Raw genomic sequence first — 23747 nt, forward strand, 5'->3', positions numbered from 1 at the left:
TATTGGGCCTCCATCGTCCATGTGCCATGATGACAAGTGTGTGCTACCACACCCAGTGTTTTGAAGTACTAGGAAGTAAACCTACTAGGGCTTTGTGCATGCTAGGCAAGTGCTTTACCAATTGAGCCACGTCAATTTCGTGAATGAAATAGTTGATCATCTAGTCATATGTAGTTAATTGTTTTAGTTTACTTTTCTGTTGTTGTGATAAACCACATGACCCAGTGTGCTGGTTTGAACAGGTATGGCCCCCATAGACTCCTGTGTATGAATGCTTCATGCATAGGGAGTGGCACTATTAGGAGGTGTGGCTTTGTTGGCGTGGGTGTGGCCTTGCTGGAGGAAGTGTATCACTCTGGGGGTGGACTTTGAGGTCTCGTATGCTCAAGCCACGCCCAGTGTGACAATCTTTCTTTGTTGCCTGACAATCAAGATGTAGACTAACATGATACTCCTTCTCCTGCACCATGCCTGCCTGGACGGCCATGCTCTCTGCCATGATGATGGACTGAAGGTCTGAACCTGTGAGCCAGCCCACTTACCTTGATCAAGGTGTCCCTTCACTGCAGTGAAACCCAAACTAAGACATCAAAGCAACTGATAAAAGCAGTGCTTAATCTGGAACGTATGGTTTCAGAGGGTTTGAGTCCATGGTGGTGGAGCAAAGGCACGTGGCAGGAACACGAGAGCTCACATCTTGATCCACAAGTTGAAGGCAGAGAAAGAGCACACCAGTGATGGAATGGCTGAGCCTTTGGAAGCCTCAAAGCCTGCCACCAGTGACATACCTCCTCCTCCTGTTCCTCTTCTTCCCCTTCCTCCTCCTCCTCCTTCACATACACTTATGAGCCTATAGGAGCCATTTTTTTAAAAAAAAGACTTATTTATTTGATGTATGAGTACACTGTTACTGTCCTCAGAGATACCACAAGAGGGCATTGGATCCCATTACAGATGGTTGTGAGCCACCATGTGGTTGCTGGGAATTGAACTCAGGACCTCTGGGTGAGCAGTCAGTGTTCTTAACAGCTGAGCCATCTCACCAGCCCTTTGGGAGCCATTTTTATTCAAACCACTGTATTGTTCTTAGGGCACTGAACCTAGCCTTGCTGTGCATGCTAGGTAGGCAATTTACCACTTAACTGTAACTCCAGCCTTGAAACAAGTGTTTCCTGTGTAAACTTTTATTGTGTGTGTGTGTGTGTAGGTCAGAAGACAACCATATAGAGTTCATTCTTCCTTCTTTTTTTTTGAGACAGGGTTTCTCTGTGTAGCCCTGGCTGTCCCAGAACTCACTCTGTAGACCAGACTGGCCTGGAACTCAGAAACCCACCTGCCTCGGCCTCCACAGTGTTGTACACCGCTGCTCTGCCTTGCCTTTCACCGTTATACAGTTCTAGGGATTGAATCAGCCATGGCCTTAAGACCAATTTTTTTTTTTTTTTTTTTTTTTTTTTTTTTGGTTTTTCGAGACAGGGTTTCTCTGTGTAGCCTTGGCTGTCCTGCAACTCACTCTGTAGACGAGGCTGACCTCGAACTCAGAAGTCCGCCTGCCTCTGCCTCCCAAGTGCTGGGATTAAAGGTGTGGGCCCCCACCGCCCAGCAAGACCAATATTTTTTAAGTTGAAGAATGTTTTGTCTTGTTTTACCTATATGAGTATTTTTGCCTGTTTGGTGCCCATGGAGATTAGAAAAGGTCACTGGTTCCCCTGGGACTGGAGTTACATACAGATCATCAAAAATTGCCATGTGGCTGCTGGGTATTAAACCCAGCAAGTGTACCTCCCCTACCCCTGACGGCCATCTCTCCATCCTTAAATTGAAGAGTTTAAAGGAAGATGTAGGGCTGGGGATGTACTCAGCTGGTCCAGCACTCTTCTAGCATACAGAAAGTCCTATCCGCCCCAGAACTGCAGAAGCCGTATGTGGGGACACATGTCTGCAATCCCAGCACTCAGGAGGTGGAGGCAGGAGAGCCAGAAGCTCAAGAACATCCTGGGCTACACAGCAGATTGGAAGCTAGCCTGGGTTATATTGAGACCCTGTCTCAAAAAAGGAAACCAAATTCAAACAATATGAACGAGATCTGGGGGCCGAGGGCTGATGTAACTCGCCAGCAGAGCACTCCTTAGCACGAGCAAGGCTCTGTGTCGTACTTGACTCCAGCACCAGAAAGAAAGAGATTTAGTGAGGCAGGAAATTGTTTTGTAGTTTCTGGAGAAGTACAATCAAAATGTCTAGGATAGACTGTCTCTTGGAGCTTGGTCACAAGGCTCAGGGGCTGATATACTATAGGGATCAGCCTGTGATTCTAAAACCATTACTAGAGGGTGGTGCGGAGATGGGCCTGACTTGCTTGCATCATAAATGTTCCCAAGGGGTGGGCACTGGTCTAGAGGCCATGGACTCAAACAGACAACTGGCTGTGAGAGTTAACAATGGACTGTAAGGGTTTGGGGGGTTTGATTTTTGGAGATAGCTGGACTGTAATACTAATTGGTCTGGACCTCACTCTGTAGACCAGGCTGCCCTTTAAGTCACAAAGTTCTATCTGCCTCTGCTTCTGGAGTGCTGAGATTTAAAGGCGTGCACCACCACACCCTGCAAGATGGTTTCTTCTAAAGCCGGGAGAGAGAAAATGGAGGAGACAAACATGCCTGAAGGAAGTGAGCATGTATAGCCAGTGACGAAGAAAGCAAAGATTCAAGAACAGGGTGTGGAGTGGAAAGATGGCCCATCAGGTAAAGGCATTCTGCTGTTGCAAGTGTGAGAACGTGAGTTCCTGTTCCAGTGTGCCTGTCAATGGCTGGCTATGTTCATGCATGTGCCTGTAACTCCAGCGCTGTAGGGTGGAGACAGCTGGGTCTCAGTGCATATAGATAGCACTTGGGACATGCAGCCAGGAATACCAGTTCAAGGCTGTTTTCTGCTAGCTAGGGGGTTCAAGGCCAGTCTGTGATACTTGAGACTCTATTTCTTTAAGGGGGGGGGGGCAGAATAGAGGCCACAGAAGCTGCTGGAAGATAAAAGAGAAGTGGAAAGGTTCCAAAGAAGCAAAGGTGGGTGATGAACCACAAGAATCCAGGACCATGTCATGTGTCAGGTAAGGTGGGTGGAACGGTTTAGGTCATGTGAGGAAGCCAGGCCAGAAGCTCAACATTTGCTGCCTCTGAGGCTTCCAAGGTCCCCCTTCCCTCCTCTGGGAGCTTAGGCAGCAATTTTATTAGGTTGTCAGAAATGGTGAACTTTGTTTTCACACAGGGTCTGTTTCGCCCAAGCTGGCCTCTGAACTCACTATGCACTTTAGCTAGGCTGCCTCAGCCTCCCAGTGCTGGGACTGCAGGTGTGGCCACACCAGCATGTGACCGTCACTCACAAACACATCTGGGAGGGACTCGCTCGCCTCCTTTCATCTCTTGTTACAGGAGAGGAAATTGAGGTGAGAGGGGAGTGACTTTTGAAAGGCTACCCAGTGAGGCAGATATGAGGATTTGCGGGCTGGGGAGGGGAAGAGTCCTCGCCTTGTAGAGCCACTCAGCAGCACATCCGGGCTCCTCCTCCGGGAAGTTAACTATTAGAACCTGGCCAGAGCTATCTCATTGTCACCATAGTTACTAATTAAGCCATGCTCACCCAGAAGACACGCTCCAGACAGTGCCTGTTCTATGGTCAGTCTACACGTCGTGGGAGTGTGACCTGTTCACTTCTCTCAGAGCCCACTCATTACAGCTTAACCTCCGTGGGCTTACATTTTTTCCTCACCGTGGGCCACATGTCCTGGTAGGAACTTTCTGGGGGAGGAATTGAACTAAGATGACTTCTTCCCCCAGTGTTCGAGTGCAGCGGGTAACACAATCTGCTTACCGTGTTTTCTGTCTCCAGATAGGGCTGTAATTACACACACGAGGAGGAAAGGCAGCTGAGTCTCCGTCGAGATCATTTAAGTAAACTCAGCCTTCTTGTCAACAGGATTCTCGGATTGCATCTGTGCAAACCACGAGGATCGTCTGCGAACCACATGGAGACAGAGTCCGGTCGCAGGCCTACGTGAGCCAGTGCTTGTGTTCTTTCTGTAACTCAATGTCTGTGGCTCAAGATCCAAAGTTGACATTGTGAGGCTGAAACAAAACTCTCACCAACCAGTCCCAGTATTACAGTTACATTTCTGAAAACCATGGAAACCAGAGCGAGTCCCCTAAACAAAGTATCACAAAACACAGACACACTGCTTTTGAAATGGAAAACAAAACAAAACAAAACAAAACATGGCCTTTGAATTGTGTCCTTTTTGTTTGTTTTCCAGACAGGGTTTCTCTGTGTAACCCTGGTTGTCGAGGAACTCACTCTGTAGACCAGGCTGGCCTCGAACTCAGAGATCCGCCACCACCGCCTGGCTGCCTTTCTTTCTTAAAGATCAGATTTAGGACACATTTCAAGCTAGGCATGGTGGCACACCTTTAAACCCAGCACTCAGGAGGCAGAGGCAGGTGGATCTCTGAGTTCGAGGCCAGCCTGGTCTACAGAGTGAGTTCCAGGACAGCCAGGACACAGAGAAACCCTGTCTCGAAAAAAACAAAACAAAAACAAACAAACAAACAAAAAAAAGAAAGAAAGAAAGAAAGGCAGACAATTTCTTATACAGTTGAATCAACACTTGGTAACACTTTAATATCCAATTTCAAGTATTTGGCAACTGAACATTTCCTTTACCTCTCCCAAATCAGATAAAAACGAGGATACACAAGCCTCTCACACTATATGCACAGAGACATGATTTCAAGACAGCAGGCAACACAGATTTTTTGCTTAACGCATCTTGCTACTCTCCACTATGACAGACTGGCCATCGGTTTTGATGTGTCCCCCCTGGCTGGCATCCAGTGCTTCGCTTGACACCTGCAGCTTCCAGCTTGTTCTGTCCTCTTTGGAAGGAAAACCACAGCCACCGCCCTGGCGCCATCCCGGGCTTGGTCCAATCAATAAGGACTTATTTCCTGTCCATTTGCTGAGGTCACAGGAGTGAGGTTCATTAATTATTTCTGTTGCTGCAGCCTCAAGTGTGCTCTGGCGTGACAAGCGAGAACCGCGTGACCTTTTCCCTTCTCGGTCTGTTTGTGGTGGTTCCAAAGGACAGATTCATTAAGCATGAGATAAAGGACAGGAACAAAATACATATATTTTAAAGTCATTAAACACGTTACTTATTTCATCACGAAAAGCTCTCCTGTCCACCTCATTCTCTGGTTTTTTTTTTTTTTTTTCAGCTAAGGAACAATAGTGTCTTTTTAATTTGGTGTCATGAAAATCTGGTCACAGCAAACACGATGTTTTCTAAAGCCGATCTGGCCTCTGAGGGAGGGAAGCTCTCCAGGGCCGCTAGTGCCTTGTTTCCATGGTAACGACACAGGTCAATAGCTGAAGTCACACCTTTGCCAGCTTGGATTGTTTCTCGCAACTGTTAAGAAATAAATGCACGAGAAGTCGGTTCTGGTTGCACAGTGAGGACCACAATTTAACTGGGGTGGGGGTGGGGGGACAGGAAACATGTAAATCCAGCATTTCTGCTCCTGAGAAAGAGGACACGTTTCCAGGTGATCTCCAGGCACCATCACCTCCCTAAGGCTACAGAAGCCTGCACAATAGGCTCCAATCAGCCCAGTTACTCCTCTGCTCACACCCGCCCCTTGATCTGCACAAAGTCCCATGCTGGGAAGGCAGTAATGAAGGCCAAGCAGAGCTGGCTCCAGCATTTGGAATTCAGCTGCCTGATATTTTATGCGGGGGAGGGGGAAAAGCCTCCACTAACATCTTCATTCATACTTAAAAAAAAAAAAAAAATTTAAAACACCTTATATTGATACAATAATCAAAATGAAAATTCAAGAAAGACATATTATTAAATCTGACTATGACTTATTTAAAACCCAAATATCTTTCTTGGGAAAAATGAAACAAAGCATTTTTGCAAATGCAGTGGTCCTCACTAGCCAGCAGCCTGATGCCTCTCTGTGATTGTAAGAAAGGAAGGGCCACAGGCTCAGCACAGAACATGATCACCTTTAATTCCAACACTTGGAAGGCAGAGGCAGGTGGATTTCTCTGAGTTAGTGGCCAGCCAGGGCTACACGGCAAGACACTATTTCAAAAGATAAATCAACAAACAGAAAAACAAAGAGGGGGCAGCAGATTTGCCTTGGCTTGTGCTGTCCTCAGTTCTAGTGGCTCCCAACGCCTGTAACTCCAGGTCCTGTGGCTTCCACAGCCGCTAGCTGCACTCATGTGCACCATACAAGTGACTAACAACATCTTAAAAATAGTAAGCAAAACCATTGTATTTAGAGTTGGAAAAGGCTTCATCTTTTGAACTTGTCCTGCTCAGTAGTCTTCTTACTGAAGGCTTTAAAGGTCTCCCTTATGGCAGTCCCGGCTAGCTCACCTGGGGCTGACTCCTCTGACCTTTAGAGAGTGGGTGCGGCCAGGGAGCGAGGCCCAGCCTATGAGTCATGGAAGACGCAGGTTACAGATTATGGATGGGCTGCAGCACGGACTGACCATGGGAATCCCTCTGGGGTTTTCCCTCTGGCCCCGGGGACGCCACACAGCAGAGATGCTCTTCAGCCTGGATACCTGCGTCACAGCAGAGAGCACTGCAGCCTCTCTCTCCTGCCTGTGCTGTGAATATTTCCTTTTTGTTTTTTTTAAGACAGGGTTTCTCTGACCTGGATCCCGCCAGGAAGGTGCTGGCTGTCCTGGAACTCGGAGAGCTGCCTGCCTCTATCTGCCGCCAGCCCGCCCGAGTGCTGGGATTAAAGGCCTGTGCTGCCACCGCCATCGCTGGGATCGGATGTGGACATTTTCACTGGCGGAGTCAGTGAGTGCATATCCATCTGCGCAGCTCCTTTTGAGCTCTTGGATTTTCCACTTTGTTTGCTGGTCTACTCCGACTTCTCATCTTCCCCAGCTGGGTTATTTTCACATCCTAAGGAGCCTTCCCAAACTCCATCCACCAGACCACACTGCCAAAAAGGTTTATAAATGCAAATACAGTCTTGTCTAAAATCTGTCACTGCCTTCCAACAGCCTTAGCAGTTCAGGTTCCCCCAGGAGGAGTGAGAGTCCTCTCTCCAGTCTCACCAGCTTCATTTTTCTCCCTTCTATCTTTTGCTCATGTATTAAGGGGAACTAGCTGCAGTTTTCAGAGCTGACACACTGGCTCCCTTGGGGTTGTCTTTCTACTCCTAGTAAGGCCCCCAGATTTTACCTGGGTGGAAGGCACTCAGCGACCTAGGATGATGGTACCAGAGCTGGCTGCTCTTCTCCCTCTGGAGTATCCTGTGTGCTTCTGGAGTACAGCGTTACTACAGTGTTGTACTTTAATGTTCTATTCACATATTGACTCCCCTATGAGACTTGAAGCTACATACTGTATAATGCATAAAACGTGAATAAAAATATATGCTGGTATATTACTCTAATTACAGAATCAAGGGGTCAGAGGTCCAGGGAAGCTCAGTGACTCAGGATAATAGACAGAAGAGGCCACATTTCAGCTTTTTTTACTCTGTGTGTGTGTGTGTGTGTGTGTGTGTGCGCGCAAGTGCACATGCATGCACATAGCCACCAAATTGTGGGCGATGAAGTCAGGTTCTTTTCTTCCATTTTTATGTGGGTTCTGGGGATCAAACTTATATCAAGCTTGTGGAGTGTCTTTACCTGCTAAGCCATCACACTTTTGGGGGAGGGGCAGAGCAGACAGCATCTCACTCTGCCTGGCCTACTCACTATACAGTCTCTGGCTGACTTCCACTCACAGTGACTTTCACTCACAGCCTCCCCCACCCATGAGATGGGTTACATGCATGCACTGCCATCCGTCTCAGAGGCCATGTTTTTCTGCTGCCTTCTCCTGTAGAGCCAGTTTCTACTAAACTGTACATTCCGAGCACCCACGTGGAGACTGCTCCAGCCTAGGCTTCCCCAGTCTCCTGCCAATGACTGAGCGAACAGCCAGACTCAAGTTTCTATTGTAGCTCCACCATTTGAGGGAAGCCACTCGACTGTTCTTGGTTCTAAGTGAGGATCATATCAATTCCGCAGGGGATACGTGGAGGGCTGCATGAGAGCACAGGTTACTGGATAGTAAAATCCTTGATTACACTCATGGCTACAGCTCAGCCTGCTTAGCTCTCCTTCAAGGCCTTAGCTTTCATTGACTATGGTATTCCACCTATAATCAGATCCAATCAATTTTGGCTTGATCTACAGCAGCCTCAGAGGCGGCTGGACTCAGGTGCTGAAGACACTTAGTGGTAGAGTATGGCCCTTTTTTCAAGGCGGCAGTGTTCCTGGACCTGGACTGGACAAGTCAGTGTTTTAGACTTGAGGCTGGTAACTGCAGGCATGTGGATGTCTGTAAGAGTAGTCAGATGCTGAGTTCCTAAGAGCTCTTGAGGCACCCACTACATGTGAGAGTCATGTCCTCTCTGCTCGAGGACCAGGAGCTAACTAAAGAGGAACTGAAATGCAGTGATACCATGGCAGCGATGTGGTACTATAGACGCAGGGCTGGAAGATGGCGTCAACCAGGACAGATACCAGAAAGTTTTGCAGAGTGGTCTTGGATGAGATGCAGGGTCAAGAGTAGCAAGGTAACTGCAGGGAGAAACACAGCTGAGAACAGCACAGCTGGCAGAGCCAGGTATCAGGGACCAGCACAGCTCTGAAAAACAGGCTAAAAAAATTTTTTTTCTTCAAAATTTAATTATAAGCCAGGTGTTAATGGCAGCACACACCTTTAATCTCAGAATTTGGGAGGCAGAGGCAAGCAGATCTCTTAGTGTGAGGCCAGCCTGGTCTACAGAGGGAGTTCCAGGACAGCTAGGACTACACAGAGAAACCCTGTGTTCAAAACCAAACCACCCCCTCAAATACAAAAAAAAGAAAAAAAACCACAAGCCAAAATAATAACAACAACAAACAAAATAAAAGAAAGCTAAACAAACTCCCCAACAAAACAAAATTTAATTATAAAGTATTTGAAAACTCCAGTGCTGAGTGTGGTAGTCTATGCCTGTAACCCCAGCATCCCAACACTCGGGAGCTGGAAACAGGAGGATACGGAGTTCAAGGCCAGCCTGGACTACAGAGGATGAGGGGAGAGGGAGGGGCTGTAGGCAGCAGTGAGCTTGTAAGTTAGCTCTCCATGCAGCATTTGAAGATTCCTGTGATATACCTATCATGGCCGACTCTAAGCTGCCATGGGGTATGGGATCATAAAATTCTTAAATATTTAATAGTCACCATCAGGAGTTGGCTTGGGCACATCGTTGGCAGCAGACTGCTTCACCCTGGTCTTGACTTGTATGTCTGGAGAATATTCTTTTGCATAATCACAACACTGTGATTACACCAGGAGAGTTAACTAGAAACATCTTTTAAAAATCATTTTACTGACCCTCATCACTGTGTGTCTGTGTGAGAGGGACTGTGGGCAGGCAGGCCGAGGTGCAGGGTCGAGAGCACAGGACACTTTCAGAACTTGGTTCTTGCATCACGGGGCTCTGGAAATTCAACTCATGTCAGGCTTCCCAGCAGGTGCTTTTACTTGCTGAGCCACTGTGCCAGCCCAGAAAGTTAACTAGAAAAGTTAGATAACTTCCTGTTACCTTCTAGCTAGTCCTTGTCTTAGCCGCAGTCCAATATTTTTAATGATTTTAATTAAAAATGTGTGTGGGTCTTTTGCCTGCATGTCTGTCTGTGCATCATGCTTGTGCAGTGCCTGAGGAGGCCAGGAGAGGGCACTGGATCCCCTAGAACTAGAGTCATAGACAACTGAAGGCTGCCCTATGGAATTGAACCCCTAAGAGCTGGGAATTGAACCCAGGTCCTCTGGAAGAGCAGATAGTATCTTGTCTTGTTTCTGTCACCCCCCCCCGGCCCCCCTCTGGAGACATTGTTTCTATGTGTAGCTCTGGCTATCCTGGACTACCCTTGTAGTAGACCAAGCTGGCCTTGAACTCACCAGAGAGCATCTTGCCTCTGTCTCCACTACTGCCCGGCGGCAACTGTTCTCTTAACTGAACTATACCTCAACCCTTCTGGGAACTTTGCTGAGCCAGGCTCAACTTAATATTTGATGGTAGCTAATAGAACATTTAATGTCATAATGAGGAAATGCAGCTGGAGTCTGGTAGACCACTTTCCCCAGGACATTCAAAGCCTTAAGTTCAATTCTTTTCAGGACCTACAGATAGAAGGAGGGAATTGACTTCCAAGAGTTGTTCCCTGGCCACACATGTACACCTTGGTACACATATGCTTACATAATATACAAGCACACAATAATGTAATGTTTAATTTTATGCAATTATTTTTAATTAAAATATAACTTAAAATAAAATGTAAAGCTATTATTAAAAACATAATTTTTAAAAATCATGAGTTTGAAAAGACACATTAAGCTGGGCGGTGGTCAGTGTCAGGGATAGCCTGGACCTCATAAAGAAACCTTGTCTCAAAACAAAACAAAATGCCAGGCAGTAGTGGTGCACGCCTTTAATCCCAGCACTTGGGAGGCAGAGGCAGGTGGATTTCTGAGTTGGAGGCCAGCCTGGTCTACAGAGTGAGTTCCAGGACAGCCAGGGCTACACAGAGAAACCCTGTCTCGAAAAACAAAAAACAAAAAACAAAAACAAAACAAAAAACAAACAAACAAACAAAAAAAACACCAAAAAACAAAACAAAACAAAAAAGACACATTAAGTTGAGCTAAATAAAGAAAACCTGACCGTGAGATTCACATAAGAAACTTTTTAAAAAGCAGATGTGGGCTCATGCCTTTAATCCCAGCACTCAGAGGAGTCAGAGGCAGGAGGATCTCATCTTTGTTAGTTGAGGACCAGCCTGGTCTACACAGCAAGTTACAGGCCAGCCAGAGCTACACAGTGAGAACCTGACTTTAAAAACAACCACCACCACCACCACCACCACCACCACCACCACCACCACCACCACCACCACCACCACCCAGATGCCACTGGCTGTGGGAGCTCACAGCTGCAATCCCAGCACTCCAGTGGCTGACAGCCGTATAGTGACTCTCTCTCTGCAGGTCTGAGCCCCACTCACAGAGACGGAGCTGAAGCCTGAGAAATGCTTCCTAGATCACTCCGTGATTCAGTGACTATCCTAATTTCAAACTGCCCTTCCTCCCTGCCTCCCTCACTCCCTGCCTCCTTTTCTCCCTCCCTTCTTCTTTTTATTTTTCAGATTGGGGTCTCATTCTGTAGCCCAACCTCCTGTAGTCTGGAACCAGCAGCAATTCTACTGCCTCAGCATCCAAGGGACATACATGCAAAGCCACCACACCTGGCTGGAAAGGTTTTTTGTTTTTGTCTTTTTTGTTTGTTTGTTTTTCGAGACAGGGTTTCTCTGTGTAGCCCTGGCTGTCCTGGAACTCATTCTGTAGACCAGGCTGGCCTCAAACTCAGAAATCCGCCTGCCTCTGCCTCCCAAGTGCTGGGATTAAAGGTGTGCACCACTACTGCCTGGCATTTTGTTTTGTTTTGAGACAAGGTTTCTTTATGAGGTCCAGGCTATCCCTGACACTGTGGTTCTCCTGAGTGAACTGATTCCTGAGTCACAGGCTGTGATAATAAGCCTTAGAAGCCTAAGCTTTCTTATCTATTAGAAAGTTGGATATAAATTGGAAAATAAACAAAAAAGCACGTCCTCCTGACACTGGAGATAAGTCAGGCCTGGTGGCGGGCATCTATAATCTCAGGACTGAGTTACCTAGTGAGCCTCAGGCCAGGCTGGGCTCCACAGAGACCCTCTGTCAGAAACCCATCCCATCCCAACCCAAACCAACAGGCAGATCACTATGGTTTCCGACACCGAGGCAGCGTGTCGACACAGCGACAGCGTGGTGTAAGGTCACGAGCAGGGAGCACGGACAGATGGTTCCTGAATGCAATTGTAATAGTGTCCCAGCAGAGGTTGATCTTTCTGACGGAGAACCCAAGCCCATGCAAACACCAAGCTCATGCTGTCAGTGAGCTACCCTGCTACCTGCACTGTCCCAGGGCTGGCGGTAAAGTGGCCTATGACTCAGACTGAGCTACACTTCACAGTGGAGGGCAGTGATTCTGTGGCAGTGCCTGAGCAGGGAGGAGCAAGAGGACCAGCATCCACCAGCCAAGCCACCGAAGCCAGAGAAGCCAGAGAAACAAACGGGGCTTGCACCCCAGGAATTGCTCTCCTATCCCGTGGGGCACACCCGGCGCCACAGCTGGTGCTGCCGGAGTGCCTCAGTGTGGGAATCCTGTTCACACTGGTATTTCTGAAGCAGGCACTGACTTCTCTAAGTAGCTGAGACTGACTGACCTTTAGCTTTGCGCTCCTCCCGCCCCCATCCCCTGAGTGCTGAGTGCTGAGTGCTGAGTGCTGAGACTACAGGCATGTACCACCCGCCTTTTAGTTTTACATTGTATTTTTCTGTATATGGGTGTTTTGACTGAAAGTACCACCTGCATGCTTGATGCCCTCTGAGGCCACAAGGGGGTGTGTGATCTCATGTGGCTGGTATCTCAGATGGCTGTGACCCACCGAGTGGGTGCTGGGAATTGAACCCAGGTCCTTTAGAGGAGCAGCCAGTGTTCTTAACCACTGAACCATCTTTCTAGTCCGCCACACATGGTTTTAAAGTTGTGTGTGTGTGTGTGGGGCTTCATGAATGCTAGACAAGTACTACTTCCTGGTTAGGATACATCCTCAGCCCATAATCCCTCTTTTATTAATTTACAATTATCATTATTGCCTGTGTGCATGTTAATGTGCCATGGCACACACTTTGGGTTGGTTCTGTTCATCCACCTTTATGTGGATGGGGATCAAACTCTGGTTGCCACCTTTGCACAACAAGTGTCTTTGTTTGTTGGTTTGTTTTTGAAATAGAGTTTCTTTGTGTGCCTCTGGCCACCCTGCAACTCACTTTGTAGATTAGGCTGGCCTTGAACTCATAGAGATCTGTCCGCCTCTGCCTCCCAAATACTGGGATTAAAGGTGTGTGCTACAACCACCTGACCCACAGCAGGCCCCTCTAAGCACTGAGTACCTCTTTTAGGAGGGAAGAAAAAAAGCCCACTTAACACTTAGCTTCAGAAATAGAGATTTTAAAGTTCAGATTTTGAAACTTAGCCCTTTGTGGGTAGGGTGTGGTAAAGAATATGGTAACAGGTTTGCCCATGTAAGCAGAGTGTACTGGAAAGAGTAAGCTCGTTCATACAGAAGGCAAGAGCCATCTCTAGTGTTCTGCTGCCAGGACTCAGTGCCGGCTTTCTTTCCTTTACCACATTTCAGTGAGCTACTTAAATGAAGATGAAGACGGGATGCATACTGAAATCTAGTTTTCAATGTCACGCTGCCAGAGAGATAGCTTACAGATGGGCAGCATCAAGACTGGAATGGTTCTGACACTCTGGACCATACACTAGTGCTGGCCAATGAAATGGTTAATGGTATAGCTGTGCATTTGGGTTTAAACAATTGTAAAAGTAAAAGCTGTGATTTGGCAGTAATTCCCAGAAAGTCTCAGGATCTCTGAAAATGACATTCTTTATGTAAGCCAAGACCATGTTGTATATAGAAAAGGCAAGTGTAGTCATTACCAGATGGCCACGTCCAAGTGCAGGTGTGGATGCTCTCTGACTCTGAAAGTTAACGTAAGGTTTAAAAAACGACGTTTAAGCTGGGTATGGCAGTACATGCCTTAATCTCAGCATGGGGGAGGCTGAGGCAGGGCAGTCATGATGTCAACAGTATAAGGACTTTCTCAAATAACAAAATTATTAAAAATGAATACGGCGAGGCCCACACATCAGTTACTTTTCCAATGCTGCTGGGATAGAACACCATGGCTGACAGCACTGTAAAGGGATGAGTTTAGTATTCCTTACAGGCCTAGATGGGGAGCCCATAACAGCTAGGAAGGAAGGGCAGGAAGCTAACAAATCACACCTTCAAACACAGCAGGAAGCTGAGAGGGCAACCTGGAAGCGGGGCAGGTTAAGGGGCTCTCAAAGCCTGGTGTACTTCCTCCAATGAGGCTGCACCACTGCTCCTAACAGCATCCCCCACTGGGGACCAAGTGTCCAAATACCCACCCAGTCTACAAGGCACTTTCTCAGTCGCACCATCATTCCTGTCTCTAAAGAGCAGCAGCAGCAGCAGCAGCAGCAGCAGCAGCAGCAGCAGCAGCAGCAGCAGCAACTGAACAAAGCTGGGTCTAACGTTAAGTTCTAACAGTAGCTTCTGGAGAGGCAGGAGAACTGTAAATCCAAGGCCACTGTGTTCTACAAAGTGTGTCCAGGCCGATGTGTTAGAACATAAAGCAACCCTTGCCTTATAAGCTGAGTTTGATCGCTGAACCTGCATGGTGGAAGGAGACCCACGGAACAAAGAGACAGCCAAACCCTGAAAGTTGTGGGCATGCACACTCTATCCCAACAAAAGCCCAGAAGTATGGACGACTGGGTGAGACCCTGTGTAAAATACAGTGAAGTAAAACAAATAAATATATATATATTTTTTTAAGTCACTTAAAATCTTCACTTAAAAAAGACAGATGCATACAGTGTGAGGCCCCATAATTCTAGTGCGGAGGGAAGATGAGAGGCAGAAACAGAAGAACCCCTAGATTACTGCTGGCCCAATTAGCATGGTGTATACAGCTAAAACCAAACCAAACCAAACCAAACCAAACCAAACCCTCAAACCCCAAACCACCACAGAGACCTGCTTTAAACAAGGCAGAAGGTGAGGAGCAGCACCTGAAGTTGACCCCGAGTGCTACATGCACGAAGTGGCAAGCATTCTCCATATTCACACAAGCACAGGACGGGGCCACACGGGACCTCTCACAGAGCCCCTTGGAGCCAGGCTGCTCTGAGCTGGCACACGGAGCGACTGAAAAGAACACCTAAGATAACTTACATTGGCAAAGTTTAGAGAGGAATGGCCTGGGATCGCAGTGCGCCTAGCTGTAAGTACAAACATCCGCAGATTAGTTCATGTGGGCTCATGAAGGGATCTGAAATAGTCCAGGTCTCTGATTGCTAATGAGTTGGATTCTGGCTTTATTGTGACACAGTTTCACTCTGTAGCCCAGAATAGCCTGGAACCTACTATGTAGCTCGGGCTGCCCCCAGTCTTTCTTGAATTCATAATCTTTCTGCCTCAGCCTTTCAAGTGCTGGAATTATAGACCGTATTTTTTTGTGTCTTCTAGAATATTTTATTTTTATATGGATGAGTGTTTCATCTGCACGTGTGCTTGTTTATTTACAATGGTGGAGATCAAACTTAGCCTACGCATTCTAAGCAAGTGCTCTACCAGTTAGCCACCTGCCGGGTCTGTGACCATTTAAAATTTAAGCCATTTTCTGAAAGAGAAACAGAGAACACTGGATGTGGTGGTGCACACCTTTCATCTCAGTTTGGTGTAAGCTATTCTCTGTAAGAGAAACAGATTACACTGGCTGAGGTGGTACACGCCTTTCATCTCAGCTCGGCACTCCTGAGGCAGAGGCAGCTGGATTTCTGTGAGTTCGAGGCTGGCCAGGGCTTGTTTTTACAGAGCTGTCTGGAAAAACTAAAACACAAAACAAAACAAAAGAAATAAAAAACAACAAAGTGATGCCTCAGTGGTTAAGAGCACGTGTTACTCTTGCAGTTGACCCAGGTTCAGTTCCCAGCCCCTATGCAACAGTAGTTCACGACCATACATAATCCCAGTTCCCAGGGATCTGATATCTTCTCACTTCTGCAGGCAGAAGGCATGCACGTAGTGCCACATATACATGCAAACAAAACACTTAAGACACATAAAAGAAAATATTTTAGAAAACAACAACAACAACAAAAAATACACCCTGTAATTCCAGCCCTTGGCAGGCAGAGCAGAAAGCTTGTGGATTCAAGGAGACATGGGACATCTAGTGAGACCCTGCCCCCACATAAAGGGAGGGACTGTGGATGACATCAGGATGACTTCTCTTGACCTCTCTTCCAACACGTTTATTAGGCTCAGTCTGGATGGTGTGGTGTTCTCCTCACAGGAGGGACACTCCAGAATGGATTCCAGGATTGTTATGGCTCTTTAGCACACGGGTGAGTTCATACACTGGTGTGCCAGCCACAGGGAGAGCAATGTCACCCAACAATTCATACAACACAGATGAGCACTCCTGAAGAGATACACCTTACCAAACACAGAAACGGACTTAAACTCATATATACATACACTTATAATATGCACATATACATACATATGGTTTAGGTATGGAGAAATCTTCACTGATACAACAACGTTCAGGGGAAGGCGGTTGAAGTGGAAATTTCTGGTTTCTTTAGAGACACAATGATGTCATCTGATATTTTTCTGGAAACTGTCTCATGAGAAAATGTTTGTGCTGAAGCAGGCACATGAGAGGATGATTTGCTAAGAACAGACACATGATGTTTTTCTGGAGGCAGCCTAGAAAAAGGGCATATGTTTTGCTAGAGCAGATACTTGAGAGTACACATGATGTTTAAAAAAGATATAAATACAGCCCAATGAACAGTGGACAATACTGAATGGTGTTGGTACGCCTTACCATTCTTTATTGGTCATCGTTTATCATGACTTCATAGAGAAAAACACACCAAAAAACTGGTGGTATTCCAGCAGCTTCTGATGCTTCCTTGGACGTGGGCCAGCTGGCAGAGCCTTACAGTTTCTTCTGGATCACCCCACTGTTGCTGATTCATAAATGATAATTGTGAGTCCTGCCATTGCAGATTCATGAGTGGTGTTTGTGAGCAGATCCAGCCTCTACGAATGCATGTGAACTGAGCTGCTGATAGCCTGACATCACAGATTGAGTTTGCTCCAAAGAACTGTTTCTCAACAGGTCCACATCCTCCTTTGCTATATCAACCTTTCCTTTCCGCCACCTCTGCTGGGTGGTGGGCTAGGAGGCACATTAAAAGATTTAAGAACCCTTATTAAAAATAGATTTAAAAAAAACTAAGCCTCCAGGGGCTTTTGTTGCTTCAAGAAAAAGAGATAGGAGATTTCTTCCCAGGATCCCCTCCAGTCTATGGAGTTCTTCCTCTCTCTTCCTTAATAAATCTATGTTCACGTCACTAAAACAATACATAAATGAACAACACACCACCAGTGAGAGGCAGCGGCAGAGACCAATCTGTGGAGCTTACGGCCTGAGAAATGAGTTGATTCTAGAATGTAATTAAATGGGACGAGATTAGTTTAATTCTTAATTTATAAATGGTTATCAACATGTAGTAGACTGGGCATTCGAGGTTAGTAATATGAAATTATGTTAAATTTAGGGTTAACTCCAAAGGAAAAACAGCCACTGTTTTTTTGGTTCCAAAGGAAAATATATGACGTATAAATAACCATAGATTTATTCATATTCTGATTCTAAGTTAATTTTTAATTTTAGTATCGTATTCCAAAATAGGAACTTAATTCTACACATTGAAATTCAGAAAGCCTAACTAGGCCCATGGAGATTTTCAATAAATTCTGTAATAGATATTCAACAAGCAAAACGTGTTACAGCTGCAGATTGCAGCAAGCCATTCTTGCCTGTAGCGTGTTTTGTTTTTGTTTTTTTTGAATCAATATATAGCCTGCACTATAATCTCATGACAAATACTGTGGCGGGTGTTTAATTAAAAGGAATATCTTGGGACAAGAACATGCATAGCACGTATGTATCATACAGTGCTGGTGGTATTAGAGGGACATATATCCTATATGAGAGTGAGTCTGGCTTTCCAGCATTTTACTTGAGTTGACCTTACTTAACGGTTTCTTTTGCTGTTGTATGGTTTGCTCATGTCCCCCGCTGTTACCCACTACCCTCTGAGTACTCAATCCTGGGGACCATTAGCACCACCCCACCACTGCCACCATCCCTATTACCCTAGCTTCGAAACAACCTAGCATGCATCCTGATGAGCAGAACTTTACCAGAAAGCACCAACCATAACAGAAAAAAAGAACAAGAATAAAGATAAACATATGTGACCCTCCCCATGTCTTCCGTGTCGGGTGGGGGAAATGGAGAAATGTCTATGAAGTGAGGGTGTCACTGTCCAGGCCATGGAAATGGACAGTTTTTTCCCATGTAAGGTGTGTATCTGAGTGTACATGTGTCATGGTTCCCATGCAGAAGTCAGAGGACAACTCTGTGGAGTCTGTTTTCTTCTGCCACCTTTACATGGGTTTTGGAGACCGACCTCAGAGTCAGGCTTCCCAGGTCAGCACGTCCCCTGCCGAGCCTTTGTGTTTGCAAACTATGTAGGGGGTTTCTATGGAATGGCATTATGGGTAAGTTGTTGATTTGGATACTTGTCTTCCTCCAGGGGATGGTGATGAGGATCTTTTGGGGGTATGGGGGAACAGGGTTTCCCTATGTAGTCCTGGCTGGGCTTGGGTTTATAATCTTCCTGCTTCAGGTTCCCCAGAGCTGGGATTACTATGTCCAACTATGAGAATATACTATAGTTATATTATATATGAGAATATATGAGAATATACTATATGAATATAGTATATGAGAATATTCTATATGAATATAGTATATGAGAATATAGTATATGAGAATATACTATAGTTATAGTATAAGATTTTCTTGGAGCTTTTTTTTTGTTTTGTTTTGTTTTTTCGAGACAGGGTTTCTCTGTGTAGCCGGGGCTGGGGCTGTCCTGGAACTCACTCTGTAGACCAGGCTGGACTCGAACTCAGAAATCCGCCTGCCTCTGCCTCCCAAGTGCTGGGATTAAAGGCATGCGCCACCACCGCCCAGCTTCTTGGAGCTTTTTAAAAGGCACATTAATCATTACACTGGCTCAATAAACATAAACCCACTCGTTAGGCAATGTCATTTCTAAGAATGGACTATGCTATACCAGACAGCCGTATATACCATTTTAAGGTACTTCCAAAACCAAAGCCTGCTTTACAACTTTTTGTAGTATGTCCATAGACCGTCCATAGACCCGAGAAGTGGCGTGACAGGAAACGCACTGTGGAGTCAGCAGACTGTAACGCAGCTATGGGAACTTAGTATGGTCTTGAGTCAGGCACGCAGCAAACCACTTGTACTACAGTGTATGTTTGTAAAAGCACTGAACACCAAAAGGCTACAGCTGTTTCTAAACAGGTGTACACAAATCTTGTCATGAATGAACCTGACACAGCTCAGCATACTAGCCTGAGGACTGGGGTAGGAAGCCCTTCCGTGGGGTGTGGGGGTGGCACTACTGCACTATACAACAGGCAGCCTGCGTGATGAGCCTGGTTTCATGATGTCATGAACAGGCAAGACCTTCATTAGCCAGGAAGCCAAGGACTGTGGGGACAGGAGTAGGATCTACTTACCCCAGTCTCTACTTGACACACACTGTTGGGGGCCGACTTTTAGCAGAAAGCGGCTAGAAAGCGGCTATCAGCTTTGAAGCCATCTCGAGCCATATACCCTGACATGAGACTTCGTTTTCAACAGCCTACAACAGCTGAAGCACACTCTGATAAACATTTTGTTTATCCTACATATCTTGTTTTGCTGTTTAGTGCCCACAGCTGCAAGGTGCACCCTGCATGCCATACACGCCTGTAAGGCTTGCGTCATAGCCACACCTGCAGGGCAAGTGGTATCCACGCACCTACAAGGCACGTGACAAAGTGTATAAATACCCTGGACTTCCTTTCAATGAGAGAGACAATAAGAGAGGGAGACAATAAGAGAGAAGAGAGACAACAAACGAGACTTGATCAGAACCTCTGTCTTCTCTCCATTTTTCGAGTCTCTTCCCCTTTATCTTGCCCCCCCCCCCCCCCCCCCCCGATCCTGACCTGCAGACTGAAGCCACAGATCGGTCCGGGACATTTTGGCCCCCAAGCGTGGAGCGGAGAGGGCTGCAACAACACACACACCACTCAGCTGTGTTTGCAGATCTTGCAAGCTCTACTGTTACCTCAATAACTCTGCTTGAAAATTGAGGGGCTCAGCCCACTTGTTATACGGAAAAGACCAAGCACATTACCAAGGATCAATACTCTGATGGAATGGAGCTTAGTGTGCTTGCAGAAGCTGGGCAGAAAACATTGTGGATGGGGAATGTCTTCAGATGCACCAATTAAAAGACAATAGCCTCCTCATGGATCACACAGATTGACAGCTCAAAAACCCTTAATTCTGTATAAAATCAGACTGTATGAACAGTGTGTGAGTGAGTTTGAGAGTGACAAAGACTTCTGACTCACTAAAACCACGTCTAAAGCTATACAGAAGTGTCCCTCTTTTCCTCTCTTTCACAATTCCAGAAAATCTGTTCCTCTCCAGTGGTTTTTAAGAAGACGAAAGAGTGTACTTCCTTTATATCTGCTTCAAACCCATTTTAATGGCCCAAATGGGCTCTCTTAGGGGTCAGAAGGTTCTATCTGCTACATGAAGGCACACAGGCTCTCCCTGTGCACAGGTGGTTCCTGGCACCACAAACTGGGAGAAATAATTGAATGCAGCCATCCCACAGAGCAGCTCTCTCACCACAGAATTAGCCTGCAGGGCATTTTTTACTTTGCTCTTCAGACTAAGATTCTAAAGATCTCCCCAGCTAAAGTTCTGTTTCAACCCAAGAAGTACAGGAATGGAGTTGCAACCATTTGGCTAAACATAGGTCAGGAGATCTTAGGGGAGTGGGGTAATACATGCAGGTGAAAAGAAAGAGCAAAGCGGAGGATGTTTAAGAGGGGGAGAGAGGAGAGCCAGGTAGACGAGGGGGTGGAGGGAGGGATAACTAATACTAAGGTTGTCTGAAAAGCCATTAGGAGGGCCGGAGAGATGGCTCAGCAGTTAAGAGCACTGACTGCTCTTTCAGAGGTCCTGAGTTCAATTCCCAGCAACCACATGGTGGCTCACAACCATCTATGATGGAATCTGATGCCCTCTTCTGGTGTGTCTGAGAGTGACAGCATACAGTATATTCATATACATAAAATAAATACATCATTTTTTTTTAAAAAAAAGAAAAGCTATAAAGAAACCTACTATATCAACACCCCTTCCCCCGCAACAGAATTTAATTGGCGTTATTCTACACAGAAGCCACAAGCTGTCAAATAAAAGCCCAGAGCCAGTTGTGGGATATTTGCCATCGAACTGTTGTTCAGGGGTGTCTTGGAGGCCCCAAAACAATACAGGCTATTGCCACCGCTCTTACTTGCCCACTGGAATTTGATAGTTATACCGTATGCTGAAGACGCCGCAGACTCTGTTAACAGAGCACTCACAGTTGCTGGTCCCCAGGACCTTTCCTTCCTGCTAGCTGGCTTTTGTGGGAACAGGGGGTGCTGGGAGGCTGCTGGAGGATGGAAGTCACCCACAGTCCTGCTCAGCTGTGCCATGGGTGCAAGAAGAGAGGCAGGAATGACACCGGGATGGCCAAGTGCTCTCCCCAGGAGGAAGTACGTGCTTCGTGCTGTCAATCTGCTCAAGGACCCATGGCTGGAGATAGCTGGCACCAGGAGCGAAGCTAGGTGGACGTAATGTCAAACGGCCTGTAAGCAGTGCAGCTCCCAGAGCTCATCAGAGCTTCTCTGAGCAAGAGTCTGCTTAATGCAGAGTCACACGTGGTTCAAGTGCAGAGGACAGGCTGTCTAGGCTGTGTGTGGCCGCATGGAGCATCTATGCCCCATAGTGGCACCTCCTTCGTTGACCAGGATGAGACTCTACAACAGAAGAGGGGGCGGGGCGGAAAGAGTGTGAGAGCAAGAGGTCAGGGAGAACCAATGTGAACACACCAGGTCACTGCACTCACAAACTCTGCAGCTGTGTGTGGTAGCCTGACCAGGATCGAGCCAGTCACTATTCCAGCACAGAGAGAGGAGGGCTTGTGGACCACCACAGTGTGTCAGTGTGTGTGTGTGTGTGTGTGTGTGTGTGTGTGTGTATGTGTATGTGCATGCTAAGAGGTTGTTCCGGTAGACAGCCCACAACTGCAAGTATATGGGCAAAACAGGCTGGACTTGGTGTCTTATTAAAGAAAAACAAGGCAAAAACAAAGCAACAAAAGAGCCAGGAAATATAATTGGGGAGGAGGGTCAGGGAAGTGGGGGATAGATCTGAAAGGAGCTGGGGGGACTCGAGGGGTGTTGAAGATGATTAAAATACATTGTACGCACTATGAAATTCTCAAAGAATTATTAAAAATATTCTATTTAATTAACATAAAAGCCGGGCAGTGGTAGCGCACGCCTTTAATCCCAGCACTTGGGAGGCAGAGGCAGGCGGATTTCTAAGTTCGAGGCCAGCCTGGTCTATAGAGTGAGTTCCAGGACAGGCCAGGGCTACACAGAGAAACCCTGTCTCAGAAAAAAACAAAACAAAACAAAACAAAAAAAAAGAAAACCAAAAAAAAAAAAAACCCAAAACAAACAAAAAATTAACATAAAAATATTATACTTAGGAGCTGAGCATAGTGGCATATACCTTTAATTCCAATACTAAGGGAGTATGACGGGGGCCGAGTCTAACAGGTCTTACGACGAGAGGGAGGTACGTACAAACAGACGGTGGATCTTGAGTTACTCATCCATTCATTCGCTTAGCAAATACACACTGGCAGCTATCATGTATGAGTGCATAAGCCTCCAGGGCACAGTAACCAACACAGACACAGCCAGCTATCCAGGCTTATAATCGAGAAGTGGTCTTCAACCACAATATCTGCTGTAGCCTTAAGATAAATGTTACATAGGAAGCTATGAAAGCCAGGGCACCCACATGGTGGCTCTCCAAGGGGGAGAGGGAGAGGGAGAGGGAGAGGGAGGAGAGGGGGAAGGGGAGAGGGAGAAGGGGGAGGGGGAAGGGGAGAGAGGGAGAGAGAGAGGGAAGAGGGAGAGGGAGGGAGAGAGGGAGAGAGGGAGAGAGAGGGAGAGGGAGAGAGGAAGAGGGAGGGAGAGAGAGGGAGAGAGGGAGAGGGAGAGAGGGAGAGAGGGAGAGGGAGAGGGAAGAGGGAGAGAGGGAGAGAGGGAGAGGGAAGAGGGAGAGGGAGAGAGGGAGAGAGGGAGAGAGGGAGAGAGGGAGAGAGGGAGAGAGGGAGAGGGAGAGAGAACAGCAAAACCAAACCCTCACAGACAAGTTCTATCCCAAATGTGGTTTCTGCCTATTGCCACAGACGGAAGCAGTTCCCTAGAAGCTTACAGTTAAATCTGGTTGGTTCACGTGAAACAAGATTTAAGTTAGTTTATCTTCAATTCCCGATATAATTGAATTCATCACCATACTGTTACAGGAAACAAAAATCCAATTCAAATCAGAGCCTACAATTATAAAATGAAAATCTTTTAAAAGTACAATGTATTTCTTTTTAAAAGCATGCCTTTATCCACACATTTTAACATGGTACTTTCTAGTCTTTATTAAGCATAGAACATTTTACATGGTTGCACCGACATCATGTGTTTTTTACAGCTGGGCTCTTTCTTTTTAAAGTGTGCTGTACACATCTTATCTCCTGCACTGCGAGTCCTTCAGGAGCAAGAAAGGACAGAGAAGGTCAGTGCAGCTAGGCAGTCTCCGTAATTATCACTAATTAAAACAGAAGAGCTAATGGTAAAACATCTTCAGGAGCCTAGAGGAGTGTGAGACTCCATGCCTGCAGTGATGCTGT

General features: G+C 46.5%; 1 protein-coding gene across 4 annotated transcripts in view; it reads right to left on the bottom strand.

The window, feature by feature from the left end:
• Positions 1–23747, bottom strand: part of Pdss2 (decaprenyl diphosphate synthase subunit 2) — a 227093-nt gene that overhangs the window by 4607 nt on the left and 198739 nt on the right. The window contains exons 8-9 of one of the 4 annotated variants that reach the window (XM_076917054.1): positions 14992–15038; positions 5214–5455 (exon numbers count right to left, since the gene is read on the bottom strand). The exons of 1 other annotated variant lie outside the window; for it this stretch is intronic. In XM_076917054.1, the coding sequence (XP_076773169.1) occupies positions 15003–15038 (36 nt within the window). In that variant the 3' untranslated portion in view covers positions 5214–5455; positions 14992–15002. Of the gene's footprint in view, positions 1–5197; positions 5456–14991; positions 15039–21138; positions 21805–23747 lie in introns of those variants that run through there. 2 more of the 4 variants (XM_034523718.2, XM_076917053.1) reach the window with 2 other exon arrangements.

Source organism: Arvicanthis niloticus, chromosome 20 (genome assembly GCF_011762505.2).
Source record: "Arvicanthis niloticus isolate mArvNil1 chromosome 20, mArvNil1.pat.X, whole genome shotgun sequence".
NCBI classification, from domain to species: domain Eukaryota; kingdom Metazoa; phylum Chordata; class Mammalia; order Rodentia; family Muridae; genus Arvicanthis; species Arvicanthis niloticus.